The sequence below is a fragment of the Polistes dominula genome, unplaced genomic scaffold, assembly GCF_049000335.1.
Source record: "Polistes dominula isolate Pdom_NZ unplaced genomic scaffold, Pdom_raw_medaka contig_49, whole genome shotgun sequence".
Taxonomy (NCBI): domain Eukaryota; kingdom Metazoa; phylum Arthropoda; class Insecta; order Hymenoptera; family Vespidae; genus Polistes; species Polistes dominula.
Window position 1 is genome coordinate 905,279 of NW_028300914.1, and position 25,683 is coordinate 930,961.

A 25,683-nucleotide genomic window follows, 5' to 3' on the forward strand; every position below is an offset into this window, starting at 1 on the left:
TAATATTATATAATAATTATTGTAATATGAAAATCATAAAAATGTTTAAATAATAAAAAAAAAAAACAAAGATTACACCACAAAAACTCGTAATATTTATTTTACAATTTATGTGATAGAAGTTAAAACAAATGAAAAATCATTGAAGTAATCCAAAAAGAAACTGACTCTCTTTTTCTTCGCTCTTCTTTCGGAAATATTTAGAGATAGAGGGTAGGTGATAGGTGGTAGGTGGAATGAAACAAAATGGCTAACATTGTATGTTATAATTTACTATCACGAAAGTGAATCTTTAACGTTAACGTTACCAACCAAATTATACGAGCTCTATCTCTTATAATTTGTAGACCAGAGTAAAAGTCTTACGAAAATGAAGCTAGGAAAAAAGAAAAAAAAGAAAATAAATCCAAGGGTAAGAAAAATGAGGTGATGGTGGATGTGGTGGTGATGGTGGAGATGTAGGAGGAGGAAGAGGCGAATCTCACGTTGTTAGATGAAAGAACTTCCGCCTTTTCTTTATTACAGTCAACTAATAATTTATTCGCAAAACGTACTTACTTATTTACTTACTTATTTACTTACTTACCAACTTACCATAAGTTAAGGAACAACGTTCAAATACAATAACAAATATTGTATATTATTGTGATAGTTTTTTCAAACTAACTTTCATCATAGAAAATTTTTTTTATTCCTGATAGGATTGATATCGTGAAACATAGGATAAAATATCCTCTTCAAACTTTTTTTATTAAATAACTTTACTCATAAACAAACATATATAACAGTATTTGGATATTTTCAACAGAAAATTACAAATATTTATATGAAAATAACGTGTCTCGAGAGAGATCACCACCACCATAACCACCACCACCACCATCCCCGTATATGTATTTATGATCAAAAGAACAAATTTCATATTTTTCATCATAAAAAATATAATATTATTAACCTTTCGTTTTAATTTGAAACAAAAAATATCTCATATAAACGAGATTTATACTTACGTTTATATTTAATACGAGCAAAAAGTATATGTAAAAAAGTATATGTAATGTTTTTCTTTTTTTTTTTTTTTCAATTCTTCTTTTACATAAAGTTTCAACGAAATTCGATATGTAACTATTTTTTTAATAATATTAGGTCGAGTCATAAATAACATTCCATTTTTTATGAAACAAATGCACTGATAAGTGCAACACACCTTTCATGGAGTTTTTTTTTTTTTTTCTTTGCACTCTTTACAATTGTTCAACGTACCTATTGGATTTTGTTCTCCAATATTACCTTTAAAAGGTTCATCAAAGTTTCGGTGACTTATAATAGGTAAATACGAAAAATAGATTCTACATAGTCCACATCAGAAATTATTTATGACTCGACCTAATAAATTAATAATAATTATTATATATATTGTTAACGAATAAAAAATCAAAATCTTTTCTATATATATATAGTTTTTGTGATTTTTATAGAATTTTTCAATTTGTTCTATAAAACTAGTTATATACCCTGCAGGCCGATTTTTCTACACAACGCATCACATGTTTGTCTATTTTCGTTTGCAGATATGCATTCGTGCTTTCGATCTTACCCCGAGGCATTTTGATTTTGGTTTTTTGTTCTCTTTACTTTTCACGAAAAGAAATATTAGGGAGTGGGTAGGAGGAAGTGGGGGAGGGGGGGAGGGGGGAGGAAAGTGACGTTAAATGCTTATACTTTTTATTTCGCTATTTGATTATTTATTTGTTGGTTTGTTTTTTGTTTTTTTATTTATCTTTTTTATAATACATCTATTTCATTCGAATATCATATTGAAGGTACCTACAAGTGTAATAAAATCTTATTTATACTTTTATTATCATTGATTAAAAATCAATGACATCTTCTTCTATTTTACAATTTTGGTAAACTAGTTTTTTCTGGTGTTATCGACGTTACCTACTATTCGACCAAAAAAGAAAAAGAGAAAAAGAGAAAAAAGAAAATAAACGGAAGAAAAGGTACTAACTGAATCCAACATTTCTACTAGGAAGAAAGAAAGTGGAACAGTTGGAGATCTCTACTGCGTGTCATACATTATTCAGAAGGGTTCATCATAATCGTGGAGCAAGCAAGCAAGCAAGCAAGAAGAAGAACGGAGAGAGAGAGAGAGAGAGAAAGAGAGAGAGAGAGAGAGATAGGGAAATAGAGAGGTTAAAGGGATAACATAGTTTCTCGCGAATTTAAAAAAAGAACCCAGATAAACTTAGTTACGTGTTTGATTGAAGAAATATTATATAAGAACAATTTAACTATTATTATAATATCACAATTGATTCATATATATATATATATATGTTATTTTTATATTATTATTATTATATTAATTTTGTTTAATTTATAATATATACAAAAATATATATATATATATATATATATATATATATAAATAATAATAAAATAAATAATTATAATTATAATTTAATAATTTTAATAATAATTAATTTTAACATTTTAATCAATTTTAATATTAACAATAATTATATAAATATATAATTAATTATATTTATATTCTAATTAATTAAAATAATATAATAATAAAATATATATATATATATATATTATAGTATATTTTTATTTTTATTTAATTTTGTTTTTGTTGTTCTGTTTCAATTTAATCGAATATATTAAAATAATTTTTGAAAATATATATCTTAATGATATGGTAAAAAAAAAAAAAGGCATGTAATTTTAATGATCAGATAGAGTGCGTTATACTCTAGTAACCAGTTAATTCCGTTGGTTTCATCAACATGAGAGAGACTCAATTCGTCGAGAAGAGATATTCTTTGGGTGAGAAGAAACGGTGGAACGCCATTTATCGTCTGTGAGTCCGTGGCTGGAACCGTTTTGTCTCAGTATTTCTTCCAGAGTTAGTGGTTTGGGGTCTAAGCCAAGTAGAATAAGGAAGAACAGCTGTGGCAACGGGTGTGGTATCTCCACAAGTTCTTTCTTTCCTTCTCTTCTTCTTCTTCTTCTTCTTCTGGAATTTTAATGGACGATAGGATAACAATAAAAAAAAAAAAAAGAAATATTTTTATCAATTTTGTTTCAATTTAAAAATAATCTATAACGCGCGTATCTAAACTAATAGAAATAAATATAAATAATATCTTGTAGAAAGATATAATTACACAATTTATTTATTATTATTTATTATTAAATTTATATCAAATTTATTTTCTTCTTCTTCTTCTAAAGAAACTATTTTGTTAGTTCCGGAAGCAATTATTTTTTTTTTTTTTTTGAAGTGAAAACTTCATTAGAATGGATGTGATTTGAAAAAATGTAACGGATCGGTAGACGGCTATGCAACGGAGCGGTAGGCGGCTATGTAACGGAGCGGTGGGAGGCGATGAAACGGCCGCCATACTAAATAAGAAAAGAATACAATTATCCTACACTAGATATTTTTTCTATTCGTCTCATTCTCTCGAAACTTAGTTTTTTTTATTACTAATTTAAAGATTTTTATTTAGAGGTTATCTAGGTTCAGTAAGGTTCATTTCAATAGATTGCACTTTATTACAATTCAATTATTTCGAAGTTTGATTTTCTTTGAATATTTCACTTCTACCATGTGTAATCTGCACACATCTGTTTTTTACCGAGGGTAGGTTGTTAACCTCACCCTCGAACCCTCCTCCTTTATCTGGGCTTGGGACCAGCTAGTTATTATCCAGATATTCTAAATATTAACTAGGCGGAGTTAAAATTTATTTATATTATATTAAAAATCTATATATTTAATGTTATACATAATAATGTTAACATAATGTTATACATATAATACACACACACACACACCATACAGAAGTTAGAAATTCAAAGAGTAAGCAAGTAAAAGGAATGAGTGAAATGTGGTTTAACCCCCATGCAATATGTATTGACCGTACGTGCACGATATTCTATTGATCTTTTATTGTTATATGCCATTCTCCTTCTGGTGGTTCTCCTCCTTCTTTATACACCCCCACAGTAATCCCATGGGAACGTTTCTCCGTTGTCCTTGAAGCGAGGCTTCCATTTTTATGGGGTCATAAGGGAAAATAAGTACGACGAGGAAGATCTTGGATAGGTTAAGAGAACCCCAACCGTCTCTACACGGTTAGACCTCGTAGACTCGTAGAATCGTAGTTTTAGTAGAACTTTCTAGGGACATTTTAGATCACCTTACCATTGCCTTTCTTTTCCCCATATCTTTCTTTTTCTTTTTCTTTTTTCTTCTTCTTCTTCTTCTTTTACTTCTTCTTTTAACTTTTTCTATTTCTTTCTATTTTATTTTCCATACTCTTTCAACCTTTTCTTCTTCTTACGTACTTAACCTCACTTTTCTATTTCTTTTTTTTTTTTCTTTTATCGTCACTTGAAACAGATCATCCCTGACAATAAAAATTCTGCGTATTATTCGTTCAGAATAAATTAATTTTACGTAGAAAAATCAACACTGTAAATAACATCGAAACTTCATCCCATTTATTTTAAGAAATGTCATCTTTCGAGAAAATGTTAAATAATAATAATAATAATTCTAATCAAAGTAGTTCTATTAAATAATATATGTGTGTGTGAATGAAATTTCTTCGCTTCAACTGTTATTTAAGTATTCGCACAGATGTCCAGGATTTCTCTCAAACACCATTTTACCTCTCACAAAACTACCCACCTACTACCCCCATCCTCCTTTTTAGTAATACAAAATGTAGGTAAATTTAACGTCATGTAGCTTTAGTCAGCTTGTGCCGTAATACAAATCTACATGTAAATTTTGTATTTTAACGCTTTAAGTAATATTAAATGTTAACTAACGTTTCTCGCGTATGCTTTTCCTCCCCCATATTTCAATATATTATTATATATTACACAAAGTATATTTATTTATTTATATTTTTTCATTAATTGTTACTTTCACCCATTCCCATGTGATGTCTTGAAAATGAATGTTAAGTAATCTTAAAATTAAACCATTATTCAAAAGAAGGGGTTGTAAATTCGTCGGGCTTACATTTAACACGACAATTAAAATTTATAATAAATGAATGTTATATTAATAATCATGAAAGGGATATTAATAAACGAAGAAACCTTTTCCTTGTTAACAAAATTAATTCGATTGCTCTGTTTCTCGATGTAGTAGTATATATGGTTTTCCGGTTGATTAGAACAACAGGCCCTATCAACATATCACGCTTGTAAACCCTTCGACAAGTAGATACTCTACATAACACATATATACATATACATATATATACATATGTATATATACATACCTATACGATTTCCCTTACTGACTCTCACTGATATTACGTAACAGGATAATTCTGATATTACAAGCTATAGCAGTGGTTCCCAAATTTTTTTTGTATCCTATCACCCCCTTTACCAATTAACCTCTTTGTGGCACATAATTTCAGACAATAAAATAACCCTATGTTGCAATAGAGAAATTTGATTACGTTTTAAATTAAAACTGGTATATATTTTTTTATAAAGGTAATTACATAATGTAATAATGTAAAAACATTAAAAAGAAATGAGTTAATAACTAATTGTTTTGCATAAATAAGACGAAATATAAAGTTATGAGGAGCATGTGTAGCTATTGCAATAATATTTCGTGGTGGGACTAAAAATGTCCCATCTTGCATTACGGTATATCAAACAAAAGTGGGACACACTTTTAATCCCACCCTACCCCAAAGTGTTAATAGGATATTAATGTTTCTACCTTTTTTTCGTAAAATATAGTAAACAATGGTTGTAAATTATAATAGAAACATTGAACTTTGAAATGATGAAACTATTCATTGGCACCTGTAGCTATCACCAGCCCCTTGAATTATTGCAGCGTCCACTAAGGGATGGTGGCACCCACTTTGGGAATCACTGTGCTATGGTAACATCGTGTTAACATTTACATAAGAAGATAGTAACCCATTTTACTCCATCTTGATTTTTATATAACGTTTTAGTTTAAAAGAGTTCGATCTTTCGTAGAGAAAGAACAGATTGGGTAAGGGTGGTTTTTAAAGGGGAGAAAAGAAGGTCAAGCTGAAAAGATCAAAAGATTTTAACTTGTACTACGTACTTACATTTGCGAACGATCATCGAGGTTTCTTTTTTTTTTTCCTTTTTCTTTCATCTTCTACGAAGTTTCATGCAGTTTCTTAGAAACATTAATTAAAATCACAAATCCCCAATGGAGGAATCCGTGTGATATATCGGAGGTTATGAATAAATTTTCAAATCAGTTTTCTCCTTGTTCCCAATTAAATGTGGCAAACGTATTGGTGATGGTGGTAGTGGTGGTGGTGGTGGTGGTGGTGGTTGTTGTACTTTTTTATTTCTTTTGGGATCAATATGAATGAACTCGAAACGTATTCGACCGAGTCAACTTTCCTCCCCCGAGCTATCCACCCCCTCCCATCACGCTAATTAATACAACTGCCTGCGGTTTTGTTGCCACGTGACAATTTTCATATTTATATACACCGATACCAAAAAAAAAAAAAAAATATTATTTGTCGAAATAAGTGGATGAACTTTTTGACACAGTAAATAACAAGAGCGGATATAACAAGGATTATACTATATATATATATATAGTATATAGTATGTATAGTATATATTGTATAGTATAATAATATATAAAATATATATATATATATCTTTCTCTCTCTATATATATCTCTCTTGTATAAATCCAATCAAATAATCTATTTAATCAAAGTTGCTGCATAGGGTGAAATCTTGAAATGTTGAAGGACGTTGGCGAAATGATGAGAAGAGGAAGGATATAGAGAAAGATAGAGAGAGAGAGAGAGAGAGGGGTTAGATGTTGGAGAAGGTGGTAGGCAAGCCTCAATCAACAGTGTATACATCCGATTTGGGGCGTCTCACAGTCTGGTCCTTCTCTGAAGCAAGAGTTGAGCCAACTAGAAGGTTCAGGGGGAAGGTTGGAAGGGATCTTACAGTTCGTAACGACCTTTGACGTGCAAACAGTTACGATTCTTCTTTCCTTCCTCTATTCCTCGTTTACTATACTTTTACCCCTTTTCACGTCACTCTTTCTTTTTTATTTTATTTTTCCTTTTATTCTTTATTTTCATAAATTTTACTTTAGTTACAGTTTAAATTAAACACTATCATAATGATAATAAAAATAATTATATATATATATATTATATAAGTTATATTATATAATTAATTTATATATATAATTATTATATGAATGGATGATTCAACATATAAATATAATAATATAAGTATAATATATTATATGTATATATAATATTTAATTCCCATATATATATAAGTTAAATATTATTCTATGTGAATATAACGTTTATTGAAATTCATAGAAAATCTTTGAATTTGCAATTGAATATAAATAAATGTATCAATGAAAATTTGTCAAAAAGAAATTTGACATAGTTATTAAAAATAAATAATTAATAATTAAGATATTTTTGCGTTTGTGTTTGTGTTTGTGAGGTAGATGATAAATGTGTAGGTAGATATTATTAAAAATAAATGATTTTGAAAAATGATTTTCTTGTTTGTAAAGTAAAGAATTTTACTTCATATAAATATTAGTTAAATATTATCAGGTTATATAAAAATTATTAATTACCCATACATAGATGGTTTATGTTTTTTTTTCTGGGATGTATTTTTTGTTCGTGTTAATTAACCCCAGGATTTCTAAGATGTTCGGGATAACCGGTGGTACGGACAGGCAGGCAGACAGGAAGGGCAGGCAGGCAGGTTCGTTACTTACTCCCTTCGTTTTACCTTTTGCACACGTTGCGAAAAACGGGAAGCCCTTTTCTCTCTCTACCCTATACCTTAGGTGTGACAAAGTAAAAGAAAGGTAACAACGTGAAAGTCGTTCTCTCGTCGATCCTACGGATTCATTATTCACCGGAACGAAGTAGTAATAGTAGAGGTCAGATGAGAAAGGCAACCTAGAAAGAAGAAGTAGAAGAAGAAGAAGAAAAAGGGTAGGTAGGAAAGAAAATGGGAAAGATTGAAGAACGGAAGGAAAAAAAAGGAACAAAAGAGGAAGAAACTGAGAGAGAGAGAAGAGAAGAAAATACCGTTGGTATAGAAACCATACGCTTGACTGGCAAATAATTACAACCCTATGGGCCAAACGATGACGTCAGTATTCCTTCAAAGTTAAAATCAATCAACATCACGTTGTTTTTATTTTACCTCTATTCAAAACTAAAAAAAAAAAAAAATGAACAATCGACTTGATTTCTCATCTCCAATTGAACCATAAGACTTCATTCGACCTTTTGTTCAAATATACGAATTAATAATAATTTCATTGATTGACTATTATTAACGATAATTTATACTTTTACCACACTTTCTATTATAATTATTATTAATTAACGTTCAATTAGATTCGTTTTTGATACGTGTGTATTTAGATAACAAGAAGTCTTTGATTAAAATGACTAATCAATGCAAATTATTATTATATATAATTTAAATAATACTATATAATATACATATACATATACATATGAGCGTGTGTTGTTTAATTTAGTAAATGTATATTTAGAAAACATCCCTTGATTTGACACATTCTTTTTTTTCACCATCGCGTTATTACAAAAAGGTCCTAAAAGGAGTCTATTTGAAATCGTCCTTGAAGATTTCTCAAGGGGTGAAATGTTAATTTCCAAAATACGCGTCTTATTCACACATCGACATTGTTCTTTGAAGAAGATAGCTTTCAAGCCGATTGCTCGTCACGAGTTAGGGAGGGGGATAGGGGGGAAGAAGGGTTGTTGTTGTTGTTGCCACGAATAGAAGAGAAAAATATTGTGAGGAATACAAAAAAACACACACACACACCATAAAAAAGCAACGATTGACTTACGTAATTCATTGTAAAAAAAAAATGAAAAAAATAGAAAAAAAAAGTTCTTCTTCTCGCATAATAATCGGAATAAGGGTTTGAAAAGGTACCAATTTGAAATCTTGTCACGTAGATACTTTGCAACTCTCATATATCTCTTAATCTTTGAAAGGACAATTTAGAGAAGAGACTAAGAAGGAAAACTGTAACTTGTTGGTTATATATATATATATATATATATATATATATACACACATGTGATGCAGATAGTTGTGTCTTGACTGCATATTAATTAAATTTCACAATGGTTGGCATAAATGCGCGCGGCGCATTCTAGTTACATCGGTTACATTGTATATACGCTAGTATCTTGATGTATATGTTTATACGTAGAGTACATTGTAACCATATAGTGTGTATTTAGTTCGTAATAGGACCTCGGTGCAGTTTGCATATCAATTCTCTTGGTATAAACTATACCGATAACAGGACTATCGCTTGCTTTGCCTACGATCTAATTTGTCACAGTTAATCATTATCCCCCACAACGAATTTGTATATTACTAATTACGACATGTTTCACGTTTTACAGAATTTACTTAAGTGGGGTTTTTTTCTGTTTTTTTTTTTTTTTTTTGTCAAATGGGATTATCTCGCAAAACGTGTACCTATAGAAAAATATGATAATATTGCTTTGTTTCGTTTATTTGTTTGTACGAATGATTTTTGTACTTATTCAAAGAAAAATATTTCAAATCATACATCAAACGATCATGTGAATCTTGACATTCTCTTCTTTCTTCAATTTCAATCATTCATAATAGAACAGTAAGAAATAATAATAATAATAATATAATAATAATTAAATTAATTACGAAAAAGAATCATTTATCTTCTTATGATTTTCCAGTGTTCACATTCCGTTTCTGGGGACTTTTCGGAACGTGTGGCAGCTCTATTACAAACATCATCGACCCAAGACGACTGCTAGTTTTCAAAGGAAAGTATCTGAGTCATCATACTCCATCTTCCAAATACAAAACCCTTCGGAACTGTGGCAGAAGTTATCGAGAAACTAACTCGAGTTAGTATGCGAACAACAACAACAACAACAACAACAATACACATCGTATAAACATAAGACGTATTAATCATTTCTTGTCAAATTAATTCGTAAAATAATTAATATTAAAAGCGTTTATTATTAATAATAATATTAATAATAATATTAAAAATATCATCGTGTGTCCGTAATAATAATTATAATAATAATAATAAAAAAAAAATGAAAAAGAAAAACCAAAATGCAAACAAAAAAGGAAAGAAATGAAGTAACAAAAAAAATCATCAACGCTTTCGTTTTTTTTTTTTCAATTATTATTTTGTGTAAAATATAATATATAGATATATATAAATATATATATAAGATATATAAGATAATATATTAGATAAGGAACACACAAATCGTCCGATTATTTTCGCACGTTGACTCACCACGTATCATCATCGAATAATAATTAATCTGAATAAAATCTGACTATAATATAATAATAATAATAATCTTACAATTAGTAATAGCAAAAATAAAAATTAAAAAAAAAAAAAAAAAAAAAAAATGTTTTTGCTGTTTGAGTCGACGTCGAAATTTCTAAACGTTGCCTAAATAAACGCATATGAGCCTATGAGCCATAAAAATGCCAGAATGGATAGCACGAAGTATTCGTTATTATAATTATTATTCTAATTCTAATCCGATATCAATGATGGTGTTTTTTTATTACATTGAGATCGATAACAAGAAAAAAATAAAATAGTAAAAAAAAAATATATATATATATATATAATATACCTATCGAAAGCCGATATTGTGTGAAATTTTAAAGTAAGGGACAGGGAACAAATTCTTTTGTAAGAGATTGGATTGCGCTAACTGAATACAACAAATTGAATTCTGAAAAAGATTGAAAAGATACGATATTGTATCTATCGAAGATATTATTCTATAAAAAGGGAAAGATAAAGAGAGAGAGAGAAGAGAAGAGAAGAGAAGAGAAGAGAAGATAAAAGGAATATAATATCGGTATCGATCATTTATTCAAAGACTGATAGAAAGTTATATAAACTGCGTCAGTCAATTTATTATATAATAAACTATTCTATTACTCTCTATTTGTGATATCATTAAATTAAATTTATAACACACACACACATTTAAAATGCTATACACAAATACAATAGAAAAAAAACGCGATCTTTAAGAAAATGTTATTTAATCCTTACGTAGGTCTGTGTGTGTGTGTTATCTAATCAAATAGATTGTCCTATTGTTAAAAAAACAGATTATCTTTTTAAAAGTTAAATTATTAAAAGAGAGAGAGAGAGAGAGAGAAAAGCAGAAAAAAAGTTTGACAATTGTAGTACTTTAATCATCGTCATTCTGATGAAAATAAGCGAAGAGATCACAGCAATTCGGGGGTTGCTCATTTGTCATAATTAATCACAAGACTAGTCAACCGTGTTGTCACTTTATTGGCTAAACTTACATATATGGCCACGTTTACATGATATATAAAATCGTCGTCATCTTCGAATGTTCATAAAATTGCTTTCACTTTGGTTGTGAACGTAAAAAGGGAGTGGCAAATCAAAAAACCTTAGGCTTATATTTTCTCATAATTTTAACATCAACATTTTTATATAAAATTACAACATTAAAGGGTTGTTCAGCCATCTTTTTACTAACATAACAAAGAATAGAATTGAGTATAGATAAAATAAAATCTTACGGGGGAAGGGAAAATGGAACTCGACTAGAAGACAATGATCGTTCCCGCTCGTGATCAATGGATGACACTTGAGTCTGAAGAAGGCGTATAAGAATGAGTAGTAGTAGTAGTAGGGGATGATGGTGATGGTGATGGTAGTGGTGGTGGTGGTGGTGGTAAGCCCGAAAAGAGAAATTGCGAAATTCTCTTGTCATTTGGAGGGCCGCCATTGTGCAGGCCACAACTCCGGAAGACTGGTGGTGTATTGTTTCACGATGGAAAGTAGCAAGCAAGCCAACCAACCAACCAACCACCCACCCACTCACTCACCCACCTACTCACCATCTTGGTATGAAACGAAACACACGGTGTACTCTCCCTTGGAAGACAAATGAACGTTCTTCCATAGCACGAAGAACCTCCTTACCCTCCGTCCAACCCCCTTCTTCTCAAACCCAACCCCCTTGAACGCGTACACGACTCTAAAACTCTTAGCCCCGTTCTCTGATATCACTTTGCTATCTATATACCATTACTATTACTACTACAAACATAATCACCATCACCATCACAATCACCATCACCATTTACTATCAACATTTAACCAAACCCCACCACCTACCCATGTATAATATCCATTACCTACTACAAACTTATTCGAACGTTTTATCCTTCGATCAGAAAGTTTCGTGGAATTAATTAGAAGAGTGTTTAAAAATAAAAATAAAAAATAAAAAATTGAAAGAAAAAATGGGTAACCTTTTTCACTAATGCTTACGGAAAAATCGCTTCGTTTATTTCCGGTTCTTTTTCTCTCTCTCTCTCTCTCTCTCTCTCTCTCTCTCTCTCTCTCTCTCTCTCTTTCTTATTCTGTTTTCTTTTTTACATTGTTTTTTAGATACCAATTTCTCTCATTTTCATTTTCTTCTTACTTTCTCACGAAAGATTATGGATGGAGGAAAAAAAGAAAATAAAACGAATACTTCGTGCTATCATCGAAATTATGGTTCAAATAGTTTAACAATTCCTCGAATTAAAGAAAGTCTTAGGAAATATCGATTTTTTTTTGTTTCAATATATCATTTTAAATAAGTTATTATATTTAACTGTTGAAAGAATCACAAAGATTTATTATAACGATTGATTCTAAAAATAATATCATCGAGATAAGACAAATTGTTATTAATTTAATTTTATAAAATATCATCCATCGAATAATTGTAAGAATTTTTTTTTTCATGAACTTTAAATACGTAAATGGGGAATTTCAATTAAAATTGAACGATTTATTTGTAAGATTATTAGATTGTAGTTTAGCTCGATAAAAAAAAAAACCCCAGCTGTCCTTGGCTTGTTATCATTCTTTTTTATATACATAAATAAATAATTAATATATATATATGTATATATTATCGTAAAAGATCGTAATTGAAGAATGTGAAGATATTCACATGGTTGTTTAGTTTATATCAAAAATATTAATGTATAAAAGTAAACTCAAATATTCGATCATCCACACCAACATATTTGGTAGCTGTTGACATTTAACTATGTCAGGGGGGTCGGCAACCTGCGGCTCACGAGCCACATGCTGCTCTTTGTGGCTCTTTAGTTAAAAGAATTTAGTAAAAAAAAAAAAAAAAAAATTTTAAAATCGTTCTGAATCGATTAACGAGGATTAGGCACCGATGAATAATATTTTATAAAAAAAAAAAAAACTAACTTTAATTATGCGAGTACTATTTATTGTTGGCAAGAACAAATTTGGTGGCTCTTGAAAAACTTTGAAATTTTGTAAATTGTAATTTTTGGCTCTTCCGAGTCAAAAGATTGCCGACCCCTGAGCTATGTGCATCTTGACATTCTCCAATTTTAATCTTTCGTGATAACATATACATATACATATATAATAATAATAATAATAATAATAATAATTAAGTCAACAAAATGAAACAGTAGTGGTCGCGTATTCAAATTGACGAAAAAAAAAAAATATCATTTTTAATAAATCATATCAATATCTTTTAATTTTTCAATGAATACTTTTAAACAAATAACTTGTGTATTATTTCTTTTTTAATGTGACATTACATGCCCATACTCGTATTGCTTATTCCAGGAATATTTCCATCAGTCACGTTGGACATAATCTTGGGCCCAGAGAAACACTCGAAACACCTGGTGGACCTTTGTAATTGGCCTATTACTTAATAATTAAGTAATTCATTGGCCTTGATTAATTTAATTACTATTCTAATCTTCCAGCAGGTCCTGTCATATTCATAGGAAGCATACTAGGACCTTCAGAACCACCTAATTCTAAGTTACTATCAAGAAGTAGTGGCTGTTGCATTCTGGGATAAATTGGGCCCATAAATTGTGTGTGGATATCATCTACGAGTATATGGGAGGGGTGACTGAGAGAGGGGTGGTATGGGGATGGTTTTGATGAGGGGTATGTGAACGAAAATTATTGCTTTGTCGAGTTTCTAGGAAAAAATACTGGGAATATTGCATTGCTAAACATACATATATATATTCTTTTATATATAAATGTATATATATGTATGTATATATATGTATTCGTTTGAATAACGTTTTCTTCTTTATTTTTCTTTTCTTTTCTCTATTTTCTTGAAAAGCAACTTGCTTAGAAAGGCAACCTGAGCACAGCTGGGTTAAGGATCAAAAGGATCTGATTAAATTGCTTCTGCAAGATGCGTTCACAGGTGTGACATTGACGGTAACCGGTGTGTCGCGAAAACGCATATCGCTGAGAGTTGAACTTTTGTTTGAAGAGTTTGGATTAAACCCAAGAGAGAGAGAGGGAGAGAGAGAGAGATGGGGGATTATTCCAAGCGAAATGGGAATTTATCGATAGATAACGAAGTAAGTGTACGGATAAGGATTAATAGATACAAGAGTTAGAATAACGATATTTATAGAAAGTTTCGTAATCGTTTAATTAGTGAATAAACAAATTCATTTCATATAAATATATTTATTATATTATATTTGGCATTATTCGTGAATCGGATGAAATATGAATGTTGAATATTTGGAAAATGATTTTTTAAAAAAATAAAAAAGGGTAGGTCATTGTGATTTAAAAACACATTTTCATTTGTAATATATACTTTTGTACATACTATTTATAAAAAAAAAAAATTTAATACAAAAAGAGACGATCTCAAATCGTTAAATGCATTTTTCTTATAATATATAATAACTTTGTTTTTTTTTTTTTTTTTAAGTGTTATTCTATAATAAAAAGAAAAGAAACTATATATTGCAAAATATAAAATAAAAAAATAATTATATCTCAATTTGTAAGATAATATTGAAATGAGAGAGATTTTTATTTTTAATTTTTTTTTCATTTTGTCAAATATTACGAAGGGGTTAAGCAAAACACTACTACAACAGGGAAAACTCTTATCGATTAACAATTTTTTGATATTTCTATTGAAAGATATACAGACGTATTTTTCTGAAACTGTATTGAACGTTACTAACGAAATTTTTGCTTCGAATATGTGTCTAGGTAATTGGCCATCGATATGAAAGTGAACACGAAGGTATCTACATATATATATACATACGTACATACATAAATACATACATACATATATTATAGTATAAATTATTATCTAGACGATAAGAGGTAACTCGTGCAAAACGTGAATTTACATAGAGAGCGTGAGAGAGAGAGAGAAAGTTTGATACGTTTGATAAGCGTATAAAAGTATATTTCTATCTATGTAAATGCATGCTGATTTGCTGAATAGTTAAAATGAACAAACTCAGATGGAAAAGTATTTAAAAATAAATCAAATATAATTATATTCATATATACATTATATATATATATACGAGAATAAGATGTAATTATCCGTTGGAACATATCGCACTTGTAATCAGAAAAAAACAGATGAACACTCATACATACATCATACATACTTAGAAGGGAAAAAAAGGATAATTCGAGTTCACGTACTAGGTAATACATATATACATAAATACATACATACGTACGTACGTAGTCTTCAAACTTATATTCGGAAGTTGGGATTCTTTAAAAATAGCATTTACAAAACTTGTTACTCCCGCGAGAAATTCCACTACGTCGCTCGTATTTTATCTGTGAGCTTCTTCTTCTTCTTCTTCTTCTTTTTCTTCTTCTTCTTCTCTCGGTTCTATGCGAACAGATCGAATAATAACGAGCGGAAAGTTTCAAGTTATGTGTATTTGTATGGTATATATATATATGTGTGTATATGTATATATAGATGGGAAGAGAAGAGGAGAGGAGAGGAGGTGTTTGCCCCTTTCGAACGTTTCGAATTTTACCAGGTGATTGATTACGCTATAACTTTTGTTGATCTAAGCAAAACTCATTTAAATTAACGAAGTCTCTCGAAACAAGTATATATATATATATATATATATATATATATATATATTATATATATTGTATATATATTTATATATATGTGCATTAAATTTATCTCTTACGATTCTCTACTTAATATAATAATAAATTCTACACTCGGACATTTATCTCTTTCGTTGGTAGGGCAAAATTTGTAACGGCACGTATGAATTAAGCGTGGATTTTCACTGAATTTTCATTCGAACACATATATATATATATATATACATATGTGAAAGTAAATGAATTGTGTCGGGTGGTAATATAGATGGAGGTGTATTTATAAAAAAAATAAAAAAGTAATAGAAATTAATACCGCGTTAACTTGAATATAAAGATTTATTATGCGTTATCACGATTTTAACAAAATTTACTAGATTACACATATGTTTATTAATTTAATTCGACTCCTTAGCATATCATCCCTCTTGTTTTGCTTTTTTTATTTTACCTCCTCGATATTATTATTGATTTTGTAGATTATATATATATATAGTTATACTACAGGTAGTTATTACTACATGCGCATTTACGCTAGATGGATTAGCAATGTTTATATTTACACAAGAATGATGAATCTTCGAAATCCGACAAGCGAACTATATATATATATATATATATATATATATATATATATATATATATATATATATATGTAACGTCGACAAAATGAAATAGAAACATCTGGGGAGTAGGTGGGGGGGAGGGGGAGGGGAGTATCGTTCACGTTCGAGTTTTATTTAACGATTTAAAAACAAAACAAAAATAGAGAAGAAACACAAGTAAAAAAAAAAAAAAAAAAATAAGAAAATTCCGAAACAAAAATCCTATTAAGAGATTTAAAAGGAAACGTAATTAGAGAAATTCATAGCCAATGAAAATTGTTAAACTCGTTTTAATTAGATCGTGTACCCCCCCTTATACCTGTCTAAAGTTCTAACGGAGAAAATATAATGGCGAAGTTTATCGTTCATAGAAAAGTTTCATATGTATTGTACTTGTTTGACGAGTACACGAATACCAACGAGAATATTTTTCTCTTTTTCTATCTTTTTTATCTTTTTTATTTAACTTTATTCTATCTCTCTCTCTCTCTCTTTTTATTTCTTTTTATTTATTTATATTATTCCGTCTTTCATTTTTCTTTCTTACATTTTCCTTTAACACATGTATTTTTTTGGTTTTCTATTTTTTTTTCTTCATCTTCAAAATAATTGTCAATTCTCAATTTTGTGATTAACGTATGTATTCGATAAAAAATATTTTTCTAACTTCGTGTTTCAATTTATTACTTTTTGTTTATTGTAAATACATTTTGCTTCTGTGTTCCTAAAAACCTTTTTCTTTGTCTTTTTATTTTTATTTATTTTGTTTTTAATTGTAATTTTTTTGTTTTGTTTAATTTTCTTTTTTCCTTTCTATTCTCTCATTCGGTATTTCCAAAGTGCTTTTTCAGAATTAATCCCTGAGCACCTATCTACCTATTCCTAATTACTTCCTGCTGGTAATACTTCCATTTCCGTACCTCAACGTCTACCTTAAAGGTATATTTCCCCATTACTAACTAAATACTTCTCTCTTCTCACTTTAAGCTTATTTATTATTATTTTTTCCTTCTTCTTCTTCTTCTTCTTCTTCTTCTTCTACCTCTTCTTCTTCTTTTTCTTATTCTTATTCCATTTGTTCATAACAACATACCTTTTTATTCATTAATATCTTCAATATTTTCATTTCTGTTTCTGAGTATGATTTTTTTGTTTTTTATTTTTGCAACATACTGCTTATGATTTATTTAAAAAAAAAAACAACAACAACAACAAATCGTAATCTTCTTTTTGACGTTAAAATCAATACGTCGTTATCGATTCTAATCTTCCGATATTATTTATCATTAACGTGATCATGAGAAGAATTACAGTTAAAAGCGGGATGAAAGTGTAATCAAATAAAATGATAGAAAGAGAAAGAAAGATGGGAAAAAATAAATAAATATTCATAATATCTGTCTCGTAAATAGAACGTTATGTTCGTTCGTTCACACACTTATACACATACATACAAAGACACACAGACACACAGAGAGAGAGAGAGAGAGAGAGAACTTTGTAATCTCCCAAAAGCCCTGGGTTTGTACGTTCTCTCGATTATTATACATGCATTTATAATATTATTGAATATAGACGAAATAAAACGCGTTAGTGTTGGAGATAACGCACACCATCAACCCATTTGAAATGTTTTTTACGTAATATTAATCCACGAATAATCTCTCTCTCCCCCCGTTCTAACACAACAACAACGTTGTTCACGTTGGTATCGCGAGAAAAATTGTATTTCTTTTGATTTTTAACATTCGTGTTGTACATTTTTAATATTTTTAATATTTTTTTTTTCTTACTTTTCTTTTCTTTTCTTTTTTCTTCATTTTATCCATCATCTGTTTTATTTTGTTCTTCTTTTTCTGTTCTATTTTTTTCATTACATGCATTTGTTACAGTTTAATAATAATACCTTTTTGAAAGGTACAAATACAAAACGTTGATGTATGATTAAAGGAGAAAAAAACAATTTCAACATTGTAAGATGATATTACATATTTTTTTTATCTGCAAATAATTATTAATTAATTAACCTTTGCTTACCACCCTTCCTGTAGTAACACGCTTGCCACACCCGGGTCCTTTAGACTCAGACGAGAAAAATTGTTATAAAAAACAAACTATTGCATAAATTGACTTCAACATTTTTTTTCAGACTTCTTTAATACTTACTTAAAAAGATTATATAGATTTTATAGCTTGAAATTAAATTTAAATATGTTTTAAAAAATTAGTAAAATTGAACAATTGAGAAAAATGACTTCAAGTTGTAAAAATGATCTTTTGGGTCCTTTGAACCAAGTGTGGTAACAAGCAAAGGTTAATTAATAGTATTGAAAGAGAGTATAATTCGTGATTATAATTTTTCTCTAAGAAGACGAATAAAATTGTAAATTAATTCAAATTTTCGTATAATGTAAGCGTATATTATGAGGTATCTACTTGAACGATCATAATTAATTATAGTTCGGTAGCCTCAATTTCACGTAGTCTGAAATAATTTAGAAAGTAAGTAATTAAATCTGGTCTCGTCAACTTTTCGAAAGAGTACTTTTTCGATTCATTCTCGATAAAAACGAGAATGAAATTATTCTAACGATGTTAAAAGGGTAAAATCGAGTTTTCACTTTGAACGGGGGCAATATCTTCTCGTCATTCACCTTTTAAAAAAGAATGCCCCAAAACCCAAATTGAAAAACTTTCTTCCCTCTTTCAATAACAAATATATATATATTTCTTTATACCTATATACTTTTATTTATATATAATTACTCTAAATTATATTAATTTTCATAATATTTTTATAATTAATAATATTTAATATAATATTTATATTAATATTTATATAAATTAATAAAATTATATATATAATATATAATATTTAATTATTATTAATTATAACATTAAGAAATAATAATAATAATAATAATATATATATAAATTTAATTATAATTTTATAATATGTAAAAGGTAATAGAACAATTTATAAATAAACCTAAATCCATTTTTTTTTATGTCAACGTTCCAAAAATATTTAAAAACATTAACTCCTTATATTAAATAAATGAAAATGAAAATAAAAAAATAGATACAAAAGATATAATTTATAATAATAATATAATAAGATTTAATAAAGACCACACACACACACACACCTGTCTGTCTCTTCTAAATTTCTTATTGAAATTTAACGAAAGTATTTGTTATTTTTTTTTTTTGGTTTTTTCTCAAAAATAAAAACTCACACAATAATCCTCACTTGCACAAGAATATATTTTGCCATTTTCTTTTGTATCTGCAAACTCGTATTTCTTGAATGAGTAGGAGGAACCGGTAGAGAGGAGAAACTTCTCATAGAAAGATGCCACAAACGTACTTATAGCTTTTCCTAAGGGGGATGAGAGAGACGACCCACCCCCCAACAGCAGTAGCAGCAGCAGCAGCAGCAACACACCTTCCTCTTCTATATACTCATACACCAAAAGCTTGAAGCAGGTGTACTTTGTTGAACATATATCTCTGTCCGTAGCTAATAAATATTAACTAGTTGGCTAAACATAGCTCTTGGACCAAACAACTTGCCGAGGAACAGCTGAGAACCCAAATACATATACATATGTACACCTGCATATGTTATAATATGTACACGTATTATATACGTGTGTATATCATAGTACTTCTTCTTTCATTTTTATCATTCTTCTATCATTTTCTATTATTATTCATTTGTATTTTTTATTTTTTTTTTTTTATTTTCTTTAGGGGGTTTTTTTCTTTTCTTTTCTTTTCTTTTTTCTTTTATTACGAAATGTTACAAGATTTAATATTTATCGTCACGTTTTTTCATAGTTTATTACTTTATACACGTTACATATTATTTACACGACTTTTATAACAATTTTTTTGTCAATTTTTAATTATCGAAATATTTTATAAATAATAAGTTACATTTTATATATATATATTAAGAATTATTTAATTTATTATTCGATGCAATGAAATAATCCAAACGAATGTTATCAAAGTTCTATCGTATTTTTATTATATTACGAAGTTAATTGATTTTGCAAATGAGCAAAGATCAAATAGAAATGAATTTTCTTTTTTATGACAAAAGGAAAAAACAAAAAAGAAAACACACGCACACACACAAAGCGTTGTTTATAAAGATAAAAAAAAAAAAAAAGGAAATAGTAGGTTTGAAAAGGTTCTTCTCTCTTGAAAACTTTTCCTAAACTTGAATTTAATTAAACTAAATTGCACGTTCCATTCAAGGGGGTAGAGAAAGGCATTCTTTCCTTTTAACGTTAAAAGATGCTGCACTGCAATGCGATCGTTCCCCCTCCCCCTCATCCCCCTCACCCCTCACCCCCGCACCCCTCCTCTTTTAATCTTTCTTTTGGTCTTCTTCTTTCATTTCTTTGATCAAAATGGAACAGGGAGAACAATTATTACGATATAATAAATCCCCTATCGTAGATTTTCGATGTTACATCGATTCATTGTCAATTGTATTATGATATATATATATTATTATATTATTATAATATAATAAATTATTTTTATAATATAATAAAAAAATAATTAATTAACTATATATTTTTTGTTATTGTAAATTTACTTATACATATATGAATATTGTGATATTGTGATTAATAGGAAGATATTAAAAATACGATCTTTGGAGTTTTATAAAACATAGTTTCCATTGAGCGACGTATGGGTGACAGGAAATTTATAGTGTAAGCTGAAACGTGTACCGGGTGTCCACGGAGAACGTAACTATTCCTAAAGGGGTCGTAAGAGGATGATGGCATTCGCCACGGACTATTGTTCGTGGGTGGACGAGAGGAACTATTAGACGCCTAGTTTAATGGTTACTACACCCTGGTTGCTTGCAGTATCTCGCGCAAGAGTCGACCTCTTCATTTACTCCTCTCTTACCCCTCTCTCACTCTGCTACTACTACCTTCATCTCTCTGTGTCCTCTTCCACGTCCTCCTCATACCACCCACCCTCTTCCTATGGGAGGACTGTATGGCACGAGTTGGCTTAGGGAATTGGAAGAGTCGAGACTACTAGCTAGTAGTAGTAGTAGTAGTAGCAGTAGTAGTTTGTGGTTAGTGGTCGCTCATGGTCACGTCCTAACCGAAAGACAAGAGGGATTCAAGAAAATCGTGAATAAAATCTGTCTTATAGTTGATTATTATTCCCATGACGTGTATTACTGTTTAACACTTAATGGTATAACTATACTATTAACTATACGTCTTATTCTACTTCTTTCTATCTTTTTTTATATATCTTTTTAGTTATGATACTAGTTTGTGGTTAGTGTCTTAGTCAACAGACAAAAATCGTTAATAAAATCTGTCTTATAGTTTTGCTTATTATTTCCCATGACGTGTATGATTGTTTAACACTCGTCTCATTCGATTTCTTTCTATCTTTTTCTATGTATCCATGAAGTTTATCTTTATCTTGATCTTTCTTCTCTTTCTGTTAATTCCCATCGATATTGTCTCTTTTAAAAATCATAAAAAGAAAACGAATGATAGAAAAAGAGTAGCAAACTGGTTACTTCCATGCAATTTTCTTATCCCCCTTTACTGTCTCTTCTTCTCCTTCTTATCCCACACTGTCTCCTACCCCACTTTATGAATAATGTGAGAAAAGAATAGTAGCTTGATGAATGTAGTTTTTTATCGCGATATAAGAGAGACGAGAGAGATGTAGGGTATCGTTTCCTATCCACTAGGGACCAGAACCGAGTTAGAACAATTGAGAATGAACGAAAAGCAGAGTTGAACAGTTGGGCTCGTAGGTCGTTAGCCACGTAATTAATTCTAAGAGCGAGTATTAGCAGAAGCTCACGGACTTTATGGGTTGCCATTGAAAAAAAAAAGAAAAAGAAAAAAGGAGATACGAAAAAAAAAAAAAGAATAAGAAGAGATGTATGAATAAAAGGAGGAGAGCTTAAGAATTATCATTTTATTTTTTTGGTATCTTCTTTTTCTTCTACTCCGTCTAGACTACCGTTACTCTAATCCTTTCAGCCAAGTTTTAAGGTAACCAATGATAGTAGTAGTAGTAATAGTAGTAGTAGTTGTTGTCTATTATTCGAGTAAGGTAGAGATTTTTTCTTTCGTTCATCTTACGAGTTTTTATATATCATGGCGTGCTAGATTCTTATCTTACGTCATTTTCTCACTTGAGAAACTGACGTACTTTCCGTCACGAAGCTAGACGAGGTTAAGAAGAAACAAGAAGATGAAAAAGGAAAAGAAAAAACAAAAAGAACTCAAAGAAAGACAGAAATAGGAGAAAATCGGAGACAAGTAGTGGTGGTGGTGGTGGTGGTGGTGGTTGTGGTGTTAAATACATCACTATAGTAGGTTCCTTTGTACTAGTGTGTGTAACATAAAGAGAAAGAAAAAAAGAAAGAATGAAAGAATGAATGAATGAAAAAAAAAAAAAAATAATAGAAAGAGAGAAAGAGAGAGAGAAAAATATGAAGAGGAAAAGGCAATAGCCTACGGGAGAGCAAATGGTAGAAAGTAGGAAAGAGTTAAAACTGGAATAGGAAGACAGAGAAGCAGCATCCCACCACCATCACCACCCAACCACCACCACCACCACTACTACCACCACCACCACGTTATTAACCGATCGATGAAGGGTTTGGTACTCTACTGGCACACTGCCCGTTCTATCCACCCTTTCCCATGCTAACTCTCTCAGCTTGTTTCCTCCATCGTGTTCATTCGTTCATATTCTTTCACGAATAGTCTTACTATCTTTCTTACTTGCATTTAAATTCCCGTTAGATACCACCCCCACCCCCACTCCCTCCCTTCCTCCCTATGCATAGAAAAAATAATTCATATTGCTTTCGGCATCGTTCACGTGAGATAAGATAAATGGTAGAATTGGTAATCGTTTTCTTCTTTCACAGATGATTCCCGTACGCCTTTCCATTTTCCAGTTCAATGTTACCAAGAGAGAAAGAGAGAGAGAATGAGAGAAAAAATGAGTGAATATATATATATATACATCTTCTTAATATATATAAATTACGTGTCACGTTGTTTGTCCGCAATGGACTCCTAAACTACTGAACCGATTTTAATCAAATTTTCCACACTGTGTGCAATTTCATTCAACTTGAAAGATAAGATAGTTTATATCTCAATTTATTATCGTAATATTATTTTATTGCGAATTATTTGTTTATTAACAAAGAGTCATGATTATCTCTGTTAGTTAGAATAGAGAGAAAGAGAGAGAGAATAAGAGAGATTGAAAGAGAGAATGAGAGAAAGAATGAGTGAATATATATATTATGTGTATTACATATATCTGTATTTGTATGAGTATGAATATGTGTGTGTGTGAATCTGTAGAATAAAGAGAGAAAGAGAGAGAGAGAGAGAGAGAGAGAAGTCGACGACCATTGAAAACGTCATCGAGCACGTACATCCGTCGTCCCCATTTTATTCCTCTTTCGTCGTCTCGCAGGTAAACATGGAAATGAAAATTGCCAAAGGCGCGTAGCAAATAGAGTCCCTTTCTCACGATCTTTCCTGCGAATTCCCGTTCGCTTTCATTCGGACGACGATGTCTTTCTTTGATGCCCTTTCTTGTTATCTCTCTCTCTCTTTCTCTCTCTCTCTCTCTCTTTTTCTCTCTTTCGTTCTTTCTCTTTCGTGACCTAGGAAAAAATCTAAAGGGAAAAAAACATCAGGGAAAGAAAATCGAACAACGTTTGAAATCCTTAAAGGGCCGACACATTTTTTTTACGATAATGATGATGATGATGATGATGATGAGATTACAAATCATAATAAAAAAATATATTCTTATTTCATTTTATTAATAAATTATATTATTAATTGTTTTACCATAATGGTTATTTAAAAATACCATTATAAAATGAAATAAATTTATCTCAATTTGGAATTAACACAAAAGTGTTAAGTTAAAATCAGAAAATAAAATAAAACACCTTTTTTAAGGGTAGAAACGACGAGTATGGTTTGCGATGGTAGGGAACTTAGGTTACTTGGTTGAAAAAGCCTACACTAACATAAGCGAAAGGGATCCCATTTTGGAGAAACATAAAAGCCGGATCCTTCCGATTCGTTTACATTATAAGGGCGGGTACTTGGGTTTCCTCGAAAGCGTCACGATGATAGGTAGGAAATAGGTCCGCGCGTTGGGAAGAAAAGATCTTTCAACGAGAAAAGGGAAAGAGAAGTGAATGAAGAAAGAGAGAGAGAGAGAGAGAGAGAGAGAAACCCTGAAATGATATAGCTGATTCTAAAGAGAAAAGAGAGAGAGAGAGAGACAGAGAGACCCTTCAACCCAAGGATAAGAATAATTTACCGTTTCCTGATTCAAAATGATTTATTTCATCGGTCAAATACGTTTTTAATGAAATTCCCTATATAAACGAGAGAATTAGTAACTAACAATATTGGGCCATAACCCTATTCTGTGTGTGTGTGTGTATTTGCATTGTATTAGGTGGTTCACAAAGTCGTTTCGTTTTTCTTTTGTAAAAATCAAGACAATTTTTGCTTCGAGGTTAAACCTAAACCTTTTCAAGTGGTCATAAATAGTTGAATTTGATCAATTTAAGCTCTCATCGATCTCATGTGTTACTATTTGTCGGTTTGCATCAACTAATGCCATTATTACGTCAACAAAAGACGAAATGACTTTCCGAACCACCTAATACATGCAGGGGTGTATACTATTACCAAAAATAAATGTCCTACATATATATATTTAACGTGAAAACTATCCTATTTTACGTTCGTGTGATCGCATTTAAAATAAACATTGTGCATTTTGTTGAAAACTTTATCTTAGTTAGGTTAGTTGGCAAATGTTACTTAAGGTTTCTTCGTATGAAACTCTGCCATGTTAACGTCGCCGCCGCCACCGCGTTTTCTCATCTCTCTT

The 25,683-nt window shown here is 30.1% G+C and overlaps 1 protein-coding gene across 1 annotated transcript in view; it reads left to right on the forward strand.

Moving 5' to 3' along the window:
• LOC107069381 (uncharacterized) overlaps nucleotides 1-13,713 on the forward strand; it is a 54,359-nt gene extending 40,646 nt beyond the window's left edge. The window contains exon 3 of the mRNA XM_089169707.1: nucleotides 9,831-13,713. Within this exon, the coding sequence (XP_089025833.1) occupies nucleotides 9,831-9,911 (81 nt within the window). The 3' untranslated portion in view covers nucleotides 9,912-13,713. The remainder of the gene's footprint in view (nucleotides 1-9,830) is intronic.
• Nucleotides 13,714-25,683: the final 11,970 nt, after the last annotated feature.